We start from the raw sequence: 12270 nt of genomic DNA, 5'->3' as shown, positions 1-12270 counted from the left end.
TGGGAGCGGATAGAGCAACTCATACAGATAGATTTACTCATACACAAACACACAGCTGCAGCTGCTGAGGTATGCACTCTCAGCCTCCACAGCACAGAAGGACACAGGCAGGAGCAAAGAAATTGCAGCAATTGCATTCATTAACTCATTTCCCACCCACCATTGTATAACTGGTTCATGTCTTTAAAAAAAAAAAGTATGTTTTCCATGGGGAATTTCCTCTAAGGTACTCCCCCTCCCTGCTCCCCTCTCTCTTTCTGTCTCTCCTTTTTCTCTCCTCTGAGACAAGCTGTAGGGCAGCCAGGACAACCTCCTGGGACACTTAGAGACTCAGGCCCCAGCTGGAAGATTCGAGCACAGGGATAAAGCCCAGGTGTTTCCCGTGGACTCCAACCATATTCTGACAGCAAAGAAAACAAGGCCCATAAGGGAGACATAAGCTCTGCTACTGCTGGGCAAGGTTGACGCTGGCTGTTCCTGCCACCTTTGGTTTGCAATGACGGGGAGAAAGCAGCCACCCTTGCCTGGTCTGCCCGCAGCAGCTGGTTTCTATTGACCCTTGCCTAGCTCTCTCCCTCTCCCTGTAGGAAAGTAAGAAAAGGTTAAGTGAATACTTGGTAAAGTAGTTTTGAGCCAGGGTCCTCTACCAGCTCAATTTGATTTTTACTTGATTCTTTGAGTTTTGAGCTTGGAACCTGGCCTATAATAAGCATATTACATTATTCTTTATTAATCTTTTTCCTATTACTCTTAGGACTATTTTAAAATCAAGATCAGGCCATGGAATGTTTGGGGAAGAATTTTTTCTCTTATTTGTTGCATGTTATGTCTGGAAGCCACCAAGGGAACACTAAAAATAACAGAACTAAACCACAAGGTCATCATATATTCATTCTTCCAGCAAACAGCCATGGGAATCATTCCAAGGAAGGAAAGAAGAAAGAGAGACAGACAGAGAGAGACAGAGACAGACAGACAGACAGACCAATTTACCATTTATTTCCAAAAAACTGATAACATCTTTATATGCTGGGCATTTTATGCAGTATTTTCAATATCCATTACCCTAACCAAATCACTGTCAACCTAATTCAAAAAATAGCACAAGATTCAGAAATTCTAAGTCTTGGACATTAGGCTATAAGATATTAACGCAATATCTGAAAAAAGTAATTAGGATAAAAGCATGCATAAGAAATGGAGAAAAAAGATTCTTGCTTGTATATACAAAAAAATTATACTCTCTATACTCTCGGCAGTCAGGAGGCTGAGACAGGAGGCTCAAGAGTTCAAGGTTAGGCTGAGCTCCATAATGAAGGTCCATATTTCAGAGAGAGACAGCAATCAAACTAATTCTACATAGCCTCTTCCCTGTAATAGAGGAAATTATTTCCTGACTCACTTAATGAAGTAAATATCACACTAAAATAAAACCAGATGACAGTATTAAAGAAGAAAACAGGTGAGTATCCCTCATAAACATAAATTTCATAGCAAATAAAATTCAACGATATATAAACAGAATTATTTGTTACAGCCAAGTGTGTGTACTTGGTTTACTATTCAAAAATCAGTCAAGGTAGTAATCATGTGACCACATCAGCAGAGTCACAAGAAAACAAACAAACAACAACAACAAAAAAAAACTGACTACACAGGAGACTGAGACAGGAGGATTGAAAGTTCAAGCCTTGTCTAGTCTCCAAAGTGAGTCAAGGCCAGACTGCCTTGTGAGACCCTGCCTCAAAATAAAAAGTAGAAGAGGGCTGGGGACGTAGTTCAGTGGGGGAGCACTTATTTAGCACTTACTTAGCACTCAGGAGGCCCTGGGACCAACCCTTGACACCGCAGAACAGCTGATGAAAAGGCCGAGTACAGGCACCTCTATTCCTAGCACTTCGGAGTCTAAGGCAGGAGGATTGCCACCAGTTCGAAGGCCAGCCTGTCTTCCATGGTGGGCTCCAATGCCAGCCTGGGTTATAGTAGAGACCCTGTCCCATCCCCCCAAAAAAGGGGCAAAAAGAAGAAGAATCTACAGAGAGCCAAACAAGTGAACTGGATTCTACAGTTCCTATGAAGAGGCAACGAAAAGGCAAAGCTAAGAACAATTTCAAAAGAGAATAAAATGGGAGGAACTGCCTTCAGGATTTCAAGACTCCTTTCACCGCTATTGTGGCCAGTGCCCCATTGTTTTCACACGACTTGATTAACTCAAATGCCTAAGACTGAAACATAGAAAAGGAAAAAAATTAAGTAGGAATTTTTAGCCTCTAGGGATAGGCAGACTTAAGACGCCAAAAGAGCACCTGGTGAAAGGACAAACTCATAAACAAGGCTCCTTCAAAGTCAGATTGGCTTTGCAGAGGTACTTCCCTCTGCGTTCCTCTTGGTTCTGCTTTTCCTGTCTGCTGTTAAGTTTCTGTTTTGGAGACAAGATCTCACTATGGAACCAATGCTGACAGTGAAATCCTGATCCTTCTGACTCGGCCTCCTGCATGTCGGGATGCCAGACACGCACCATTACGTCCGACCCTGCTAAATGCTGGGAATGTTTGTCTGTTCCCATTTGTCAGAATAGCTCCTAATTTCCCCTGTAATTCTTACATTGCTTGTTCGGTTGTGTTGTTCAGTGGTCACGTATTTGTCACTTTTCCAGTTCGCTTTTTGCTAAATTCCAGTTTCAGTCCATTGTGGCTGGAAAAGATACTTGCTGTTATATCATGTGTTTTAAGTCTCACTTCTGTCTCTTTTAGCAGACTATTCCACATGCACCTGAGAAATGATGTGGGGTGGTTTTTTTCTAACTTGATCATTCATTTATGATGATTTTTATTGGCAATTCTCTTGCATCATTATTTGGAGGCATACAATGTATTTCTGTTCATTATTCACCCTATGGTGATGCATGGCACTGGAATTAACCGCAGCTCTCAAACAATAGCGCTGTACAAACTGATTGGCCTCTCCTCCCTTCCTCCTATTCTCCCCACTCCTCTGGCAAACTGGGGTCTAGTCTGTTGAGAAGTAACTATAAATGATATATTTTAATGTCAGTGTTCACATGTTTACTGCTAGCATGAAGAAACAACACCTGATTCTATGTCCATCTTCTGGCCTGTATAGGGTTTCTTTCCTCATATATTCTTGCTGGATGTAGCAATTAGCTCCAGATTCATCCCTTGCCTTGCCACGCTGGCTACAATCCACAGCATGATGCAGAAGAGTGACCAGTGTGCACGGCCTTGGCTCATTCTCCATCTTTGTAGGAAAGCCTTTAGTGTTTATCATCAAATGTCATCTTTACAAAGATAAAAAGAAGCCTAATTATCCATCAGTAGACAGATGGATTATTTTTTTCATGTGATAAAGAATGGATTCAGTCTTTAAAAAGAAGAAAATCTTGACATTCACTTCCGGGGTGAAGCTCTGGAGCAGCATACTAAGAGGACTGTGACTGTGCCAGGCAGCAAAGACAATACTGCATGACTCCACTTGCAAGAGGGGCCCGCAACAGCAAGTTCAGTGGTGGCTTCCAGGAGCTTGGGGAGAGACAGAAGTTGTTCAATGGGTATAGCTTTTCAAGCTGAACAAATTCAACAGGTCTGTTGCATAACTTTAAACATGTAGTTACAATAGTAAATTTTATGTCATGTGGTTTTTAACCACACTTTAAAAAGGACAAAAAGGGAGGAGGCATTCTTGGTATATAAAGAAAACCTGGATGGCTTTCCAAGGAATTATGCTGCCGAAACCCCAGAAGGTTACGTCCTTTATGGTTCTGTTAATGAAACATTCTTGAACTAACAAATCTGTAATGATGGGAGATTGGTGGACTGGAGGCTGTGCAGTGGAGGATGTGGGTGTGGTGAATGTGGCTAGGGGTGGGTGCAGCAACAGGACTGGAACCCTGGTGCAGACCCAAATGATTTTTTTTTTCTTTTGAGACAAGTAGACCCGGCTAGCCTGGAACTTACTGTGTAGATCAGGTTGGCCTTGCACTTACAGAGATCCACCTGTCTCTGTGATGTGGGAGTCCCCTCTGTGTGCTGTGATTACCATTAAGTAAATAAAGAAACTGCCTTGGCCTGTTGATAGGACAAAACTTAGGTAGGTGGGAAAAACTGGACTGAATATTGGGAGAAAGAAGGCAGAGTAAGAGAGACACCATGGAGCCACCAGAGTCAGACATGCCGAGTCTTTGCCGGTAAGCCACTGCCATGAAACACTATACAGATTACTAGAAATGGGTTAAATTAATGTGAATTAGCCAATAAGAAGCTAGAGCTAATGGGCCAAGCAGTGTTTTAATTAATACATTTCTGTGCGATTATTTCAGTTCTGGGTGGCTGGGATGAACAAGCAGCTCCTTTTACATTTCTGCCTCCCAAGTGCTGAGATTAAAGGCAGCTTACACTATGCTCAGTTGAACAAATGCTCTTTACACTGTGTTCCTATCCATCTTCTTCTACTTGATAATTCAGGATGTCATCCTCAGCTCAGCATAGGGGCTCACATCTGTAATCCCAAACTCAGGAAGCTGAGGCAAGGGGATAACTGTAGGTTCTAGGTCAGCCTAGGCTTCAGAATAAGACCTTTTCTCAAGAAACAAACACAAAGAGTAAGGCATCAAAGGATACTGGATAAGGAATAAGAGACCTCTTTACACTGTTTCCTACAAAACATACATATCTGCAGCTATCACAGAAGAAAACGCTTAACTCATTTTAAGAATTCCTAAGTCTCAAATAGAACTATTAACTTTAAGTGATGTAGAGATTTTAGTTCTTAGCTTGTCTGAGGGCTGGGATAAGGAAAATGAACTGAGTGACTAGAGGGATGGCTCAGTAGTTTAAAGCACTGACTGATCTTCCGGAGGACCAGACTTCAATTCCCAGCATCCACATGACCTCTAAAAACTGTCTGTAACTCCAGTTCCAAGGGATTCAGCACCCTCTTCAGGACTCCATAGGCACTGCACACACACAGTGTACAAACACATATACAGGCAAAACACCCATACACATAGAACAAAAATAAATTTTAAAAGAATTTTAAAAGACAGTAAGAGGAAAGATGGGCATGGTGACACACACCTTTAATCCCAGCACTCAAGAGACAAAGACAGGTGGGTCTCTATGAGTTCAAGGCCAGCCTGATCTACACAGTAAATTCCAGGGCAGCCAAGGAATAAGACCCTGTCTTAAACATACACACACACACACACACACACACACACACACACACACACACACAGAGGAGTGAGCTGAAGCAGAAAAATCCTTCACGTTTCATGATGTCCTAGAAAATAAGAGTTTGGGTTTTAGTTGCCCCAGATTATTACCTGATAATTAAATAAAATAAAAAATTAATTTTAAAAAGCAATTCTGGGAAAGTTTATGCATTCAGTTCTAAAGAGAATGCCTGGCCAGAATGCTCCCTGTATTTTTGTCTCCTATGATAAGAAGCAAGGAATAACATTGGATATCAGGAGAAAAGGGAAGAACCCTCAGACCCCAGACGCTGTGGCGTGCAAGCACATTAGCTACAGAGACAAGCAGCCTTCATGTTGGAAGCCTTCTGATCCTGATCCCAGTTAGTCAGGGCCAGCATAATCCCTTGTTATCTTTTGAACAGACAGCAATGACAATGACTCCTTCATTTCCGCGGCACTTGCTTAGAAATCTGCCTGAGTGTTTGGGGATACACTGAATACAATTTGGAAGACCTACTACTCTGGAATTTCTATGCTGGTTATGGGAGCTCAACCACTTGTACCATGAAGAGACCATCACCCCCAGCAGGATGCTGGCTAATAGTGCCCATAGCTGAACGTAGGCAATGGTTGCAGGGGAGAAAGAGGTTCATGGTAGGCCAACGCAAATCTTCTCTGGAACATGCTTATAGGCTTCCAGTCTTTCTCTCTGAGTCCCCACCCCCCAACTCTAAAGTGCTGAGGCACAGTTCTCCCATAGCAATGAAGTCAGCAGCAACAAGCATTCACTGGTACCTTCCAGCATGGGTACTGCATTCCCTTGACAAGCTGGCAGAAAGGCATGCGATTAAGGACCCACCTTACAGCTCAGGGGACAAGGTTTCAGAGGATTTACAAGGTTTGCCTAAGTACAGCTCAGGGGACAAGGTTTCAGAGGATTTACAAGGTTTGCCTAAGGTCACTCAGCTGGCAGGGCCAGAGCCAGATTCTAGGATGCTAATCTACAAGTCCATAGACATCACATAAATTATGAAATCTAGTCTCTGCAGTCACAGGTTTTAACAGGTCCTTTCTACACACAATGGAAGAGCTGAGAGAAAAGGTGCTAGCCATACTTCTTTCAGTGGAATGGCACACAACAGGAACTCAGGAAAGGACCACTGAGCTAATGTCGGCTGCAGGGGCTCCCTTTCCACTCTGCTGTGTTCAAGAAGGTCTACTGAGGAGACCCCCACCTGCCTTTCCAGATGGCAAGGCTGTTGTTGACATCCTGGCTTGCCTGGATGCAGCTGTACCAAGACCTACAAGGCAGAGACAGTCAGTCTCTCTCTCTCTCTCTCTCTCTCTCTCTCTCTCTCTCTCTATCTCTCTTTCTCTCTCTCTCTCTCTCTCTCTCCCTCACCCACCCCCCACACACATAGTAGAATGCTCTAAAGTGCTTGGGCCAAAAAAAAAACCAAAAAACAGAAACAGGGTGAGCCCCAGGGAATGGGTGATGACCTCAGATACAAAGTATGTAGTGAGCCAGTTCTGGAACCTCAGCAAATTCAGACTAAACAGTGGGGGTGAGCCAGCTCTGGGCCTTGTGCTGAGCAGGGAGGGTTACAGCATGGCTGCTGGGTTGGCAGAATCCTCTATCTCTCCTTTCTGTGAACATGCTAGAAACAAACCAGCAGGCAGAGATCCCTGGACAAGAAACATGGCGGTCTAAGCAGTCCCTTAGCCTCCGGCTTCAGGGATTTCCGCTGCTTCTTCTTACATTTGTCCTCAAGGAGGTTGGACTGAAGTAGAGAACAGGCCCCCTTTGCTGAGTGAATCTGAGGCTGCTTCAGCCAAGGGGACTGTGACAGGGGCAGACAGTGGGGGAGGAGGGAGGGCAATCAGAAAGCTTCAGAGAAGAGAAGAAAGAAGACATTAACGAAGGAAAAATATCTAATGCAGCCACACTAAAAATACTTTCCAGGCACATACTTCTCCCAGTGCTTAGCAGTTCTTTCAATTAAGGATGTGTCATTTCCTGGGCTATTAAATCCAGATCATGGAACATTCCCCACTCTGGGGCAGCAAAAGAAGGGTCACGTTCCCAGCCTCTTCAAGCACTCAAAACACAGGAATGGTGGCCCTTGGCATCAAACCACTCCTCGCTGAGCTGCATGCAAGCTTCCCTTCAAGGAGCGATGTTTGGGGGACCTCTGGGTAGCTTTCTCATGTGTACCCAGTATCCCCACGACCACACTGGGGAGCAGCAATGTATCAAGCAGGTAAGGCCTCACAGGAACCATGATTTGGAGTAAGAAGCAGTGGTACTGGCCACTCCCATTAATGTCAGTGATCTTCAGCATCTTCTGAAACCAAAACCTCACTAGACTCTAAGAAACATACGGGATCTGTCCCATCCTGTCCTCTCAGTGTGAGGGACAGAGACTCTCATGCAGTGGATGCCCAGCAGTCTTTCTGGTCTGTCTGTGTTTGCCTCCCTCCTTCCCTCCCTCTCTCCCTCTCTGTCCCACCCCTCCTTCTTGTCCTCTGAAGACAATAGGATTCCTAGAACAGTCCTCCTAACAAGGAGCAGAAGACTGCAGTTCTTCCTGACTTGCATTGGAAACTCTTCGTTTACAACTAAACAATCTGGACAGATTATAAAGGTGAAAAGGGAAGAAACTGGATGCCAAAATGGGCTTTGGGAGGTAATACAAAATCTGAATTAGCAAAGATCCTGAGAGACCAGACAACTTTGGAATGTACTGTTTTCCAACAAAATTTGAATGTCACCAACATTTAAAAGTCAGCAATTTCAGGATTAAAAAAAAAATTCTAACTCGTGTTCCAGTTAAAATAACCAGCAGAGGTGGGGATCCTAGGCCTGCAGGCACTTTTGTCTGGAACCAAAGACTCTTATCCCCTTGGGCAGGGCAAGAGCATGGGGCAACAAGTGCAGTTCAGTTCTGTTTGATCTGGTAGCCCTGCCCTGTGCTCCTTACCCTGCAGACACATCCTCAAAGGTGTGAGCTGGCAACTTCTAATCTACTCCCCACCCTCCTAACTTCACACCCTCACACCCAGTTCCTTTGCCATAGGCGGAAGTGTCTCTAAATCTGTCCCCAAAGAGCAGATAGTAGGTCCCTCTACTGGAAGATGCAGGAGACCCAATACAGAGCGATAAAGGCAGGTACAGCCAACAGGCCTGCAGCAAAGGAAGGTGCCTGCCTGATTCCACCTACAGTCCCCTCTCTTCCCTGCACAGGTCAGAGTCCAATCCCATGAACCAGCACTTGCAGACTCAGGATTCAATCTATCATTTCTGGTCTGCTCTGGTGAGAAAGCAAGCACTGTTCCACTTCTGTACATACTGGGGTACCCCCACCCCCGCTCAGATTGTGTGGGAAGCATCAACACAAATCCTGAAACCATCCATCGTAAGGAGTAGTCCTCTCAAGGACTCTACAATGAGGACTCTCGGGACACAACAATCCTGTAAAAGACCATGACTAGCGGCTGTGAGTGACCACAGCGTTCAGGACAAGAATGAAACTCAATCATTACAAAACCTGTGTGTCTGACACAGGGCGGGGCATTTTATATTATGTTTTCTTTTATTCCTCTCTCCCATGAGTGTGTGGGCGAAGTGTGGAGGCGCTCACACGCATGTGGAGACTGGAGGGTGCCACCAGGAATCTTCCTCTACGATTCCCCACCTTATCCATCGAACCCAGAGCTCACTCAAGTGGCTAGTCTGGCCAGTCTGCCTGCTCCAGATCTCTGAAGTGCTGGAGTTACAGACAGGCCTCCAAGAGACCACCTAGCATTTCTCTATGCTCTAGAACTAGAACCCTGATCCTCACTCTTGAGCAGCAGCCACTGCCCCAGCAACACATTTTCTTATTTTTACTACAACCCTCCAAAGAGGGAAGAATTTAAACGCCAAAAATTCCATCCCAGGATGAGTGGTTCAATTTGTTAGAAGAAACTAGTGGAAAAGGCCTCTCCCAGGACCGGCCTGGAGGCCTAGGGTGCAAAGGGGGCCAGGGGCGTCTACTTACTGTCGGCTCTTCGCCTCCTCCCCATTGCCTGCTGTCTGTGCCTCCACAGCGCTGTTGAAGCTAGAGATGTTCTCAGCTGAGTAGAGGCCGGTAGGGTTGTTATACTGGTTTGTGATGATCCGGGGGGCAGTGCTGGGAGCAGGTGAGGCAGTAAATGGCATCGCACTTCGGTTGTGGGCACTTCCTATGTGCAGGACCTCCTGAACGCAGGGAGCAGAGGAGAAATCAAGGAGGTGTCCGCCCTGTACCCCATCATGTGTGATAAAGGCTAAAGGCCAAGGAGAACTTGCCGCTAAGCTACAGCAGCCCTGGTTCACATCTAACTTCAGCTGGAGACGGAAGGGTTCAGACAAACACAACGAGACAGTGAGCGATGACCCGAAAGCGTCCACAGACGCACACTGCACATCCCACACACGCTCAGTCAGCCCCATCTCTAGTTCTTCCGGCAGATCTGATCTCTGGGTATCTCTGGGAGGATAACACTTCATGCCTTAGGCTACCAGAACCCAAGTTAGGGCTGAAAAAGCATCCTTTCAGGACACATTCCAGAGGCATTAGAAAGAGGAAAAGAGGTGGCTTAGGTCATCCCTGAGCTCTCAATGCTAAAAGGTGTAGATAAATTCCTGGGTTGGATCATCAAGGAAAGTAGGTAATAGGAACACGGGAGAAACAGCTGCTGACTATATAGTCTCAGTCCTTACAATGAAGGCAGAGGGGCTGAGGGCCTATTGTTCCCTGTGGGTAAAACACAAAGTGGAAGGTTCTAGAAGCCAGGTTAAGGCAGAATCTGTGGAGGGAGGACTTTTGAGTTTCTATGTCCACATTCCAACTATAACCTCTTGAGACATCTATAAAAACACACCAAAGTCCTTGGCGGGGGAAGGGGGAGTCAAGACAGGGCTTCTCTGTGTAGCTCTGACTGTTCTAGAACTTGCTCTGTAGACGAGGCTGGCCTCGAACTCAGAAATTTGCCTGCCTCTGCCCCCCAAATGCTCGGTTTAAAGACATGCGCCATCACCACCCAGCTGTACTTTTTAAACTAACATTCCTTCAAAAAATAACCAGAGGTTACCTGATGAATCAGTTAGCAAGGTTCTCCCTGCTTTAATGCTCAAGATCAATTCCGGCTTCCTGTGCCGCAAGCTCTCTGTAGCCTACTGACCTCAACATGTTTTCTTAGTTCCCAAGGAAATTCTGATAACCCCAATTTCTTTCTTAAAAATCCAAATAACTGGAAAGAATCCCAGGCCCTCTATTGCTCTTTTTTCCTACTTTAAAAAAAAAAGAAACTCAGTGTTTAATCGGAAAACATTATGAATGAAAACTAACCTTCTAATGCATTACAAAGCTAATTTAAAGTAAAAGGCGGCATAGACATATTTTTATGATAAAATTTTTTTCATTATTCCAGTAAATTTTCGCTTCAAGATTTAGATGGTTTAGTAAGGTTTAGTTGACGTTGTCTGTGTCTGCACAAATAACCAAAAAAGGCTTGTAGATTTTGGGGGTTTTTTTATTTTGTTTTAAGACAGGGTTTTTCTACATAGCCCTGGCCTGTCCTGGAACTCACTATATAGACCAGGCTGGCTTCAAACTCACAGAGATCCACCTGTTTCTGCCACTAAGCCTAGCTACAAATAATCACAAAAGAAGATGGTAAAGAAAAAAATAATGGCCATCATCAAGGAGCGGTTAAGTAGTTTTATGTACGCCAACTCAAAGGAATTCTGAAGTCACTGGCTGTGAAGGCAGCAGCTGGTTTACAGACGAGGCCTGGGGCTCTCACCCCATCGCTAGGGCAGTTTGGGCAGCGTGACAGCATCCAGCATGCATTCTTCTGTCTGCACAGTGATTCTGGGAGTAGCACAGGATGCTTATTCTTTAGCCTTGGCTCAAAGTGTCCCTGACACTTAGTGTTTGGCTGTGGGCAAGTTATGCCTCTCGGAGCCCATTTCTCTAAGCTTCCTCGGAAGGACACGGGTGTGACTTGCCAAAAAGCACAGTGCCGGTTCAAGCTAGGCTTAGCCTTTTCTCCCGTAAAAACAAAAATAGTCCCGGTGAGAACAGAAGTTCATAGAGAGTCATGTCGCAGATTCATATTTATTTATCCACTGCCTGCATTTATAGATCAGAGGACAACTCAGGAGAGTCAGTTCTCACCTCCCATTTTATGGGTCCCAGGAGTCAAGGGTGCTCAGGCAGCCTGGAAGGAGGGGCTATCTCCCCAACCTCCCAGTCCCACCCCCAACCTGTTTTCTTTGGTGTGAATGGTGGAGTTTTTTCCTTTGGGGTAGCTTTTTCTTTTTTAATTCTTGAGTCTGGCTTTCTAAAGCATCTTTCAAGAATGCATCTGGTTTGTACATAAAAGAAACATCTCTACCCCCATGTGGATTCTAGTCTTTCCAGAAGGCAGGCGGATTTAGGGCTTGCCTTTTGGAAAGGGTGATGTCATTGTTTGGGCTTTGTATTTATCAGTCTCCAAGGAAACGCAATAATGAGGAAACACAAACTAGGTATGTAACTGTGTTGACCTCAGATAAGCTGGGGTGTTGGTTAGCTTTGTGTGAACAGGCAGATCTTTACAATATCCATGAACTCTGTTCTCACTGTTTGTCCTCTAGCTAAGAAGGCATAGAAATGGAAGACCTGGGAAAATGGGAGGTGGGAAGATTTTTGTATAAATAAAGAGAAAAATATACCCAAGCTAGCCTTCATAGTACCTTGAATGATTATTTTGATCTTCAACACATCGGTATTGAAGAAAAGGTATGAACAAGATATCAATAATGACTCAAGAGAAACATGAGCATTTTGGATGAAGCTAAACCAAAATATCCCTCGTGTTATGAAACATATGAAAACTTAACACATCAAAGGTTAACATGCACATAAACTTAATAAGTCGCTAGACTATCAGAGAAACTGAAATTAACTCTGGCATGATTCAAGTTTGTTTATACAACTGCCAGTTTGCAAAATTACATTTGATGAAGTTCCTTATAGGACTTATACAGA

The 12270-nt window shown here is 44.6% G+C and overlaps 1 protein-coding gene across 2 annotated transcripts in view; it reads right to left on the bottom strand.

Annotated features, from left to right (window-relative positions):
- Nucleotides 1-12270, bottom strand: part of Pdlim1 (PDZ and LIM domain 1) — a 45450-nt gene that overhangs the window by 10547 nt on the left and 22633 nt on the right. For both annotated transcript variants that reach the window (XM_048452791.3, XM_085693860.2), the window contains exon 4: nt 9253-9452. In XM_048452791.3, coding sequence (XP_048308748.1) covers nt 9253-9452 — 200 coding nt within the window. The remainder of the gene's footprint in view (nt 1-9252; nt 9453-12270) is intronic.

This window comes from Myodes glareolus, chromosome 7, assembly GCF_982192425.1.
Source record: "Myodes glareolus chromosome 7, mMyoGla1.1, whole genome shotgun sequence".
Classification (NCBI taxonomy): domain Eukaryota; kingdom Metazoa; phylum Chordata; class Mammalia; order Rodentia; family Cricetidae; genus Myodes; species Myodes glareolus.
This window is presented reverse-complemented; position numbering and strand designations above follow the sequence as displayed.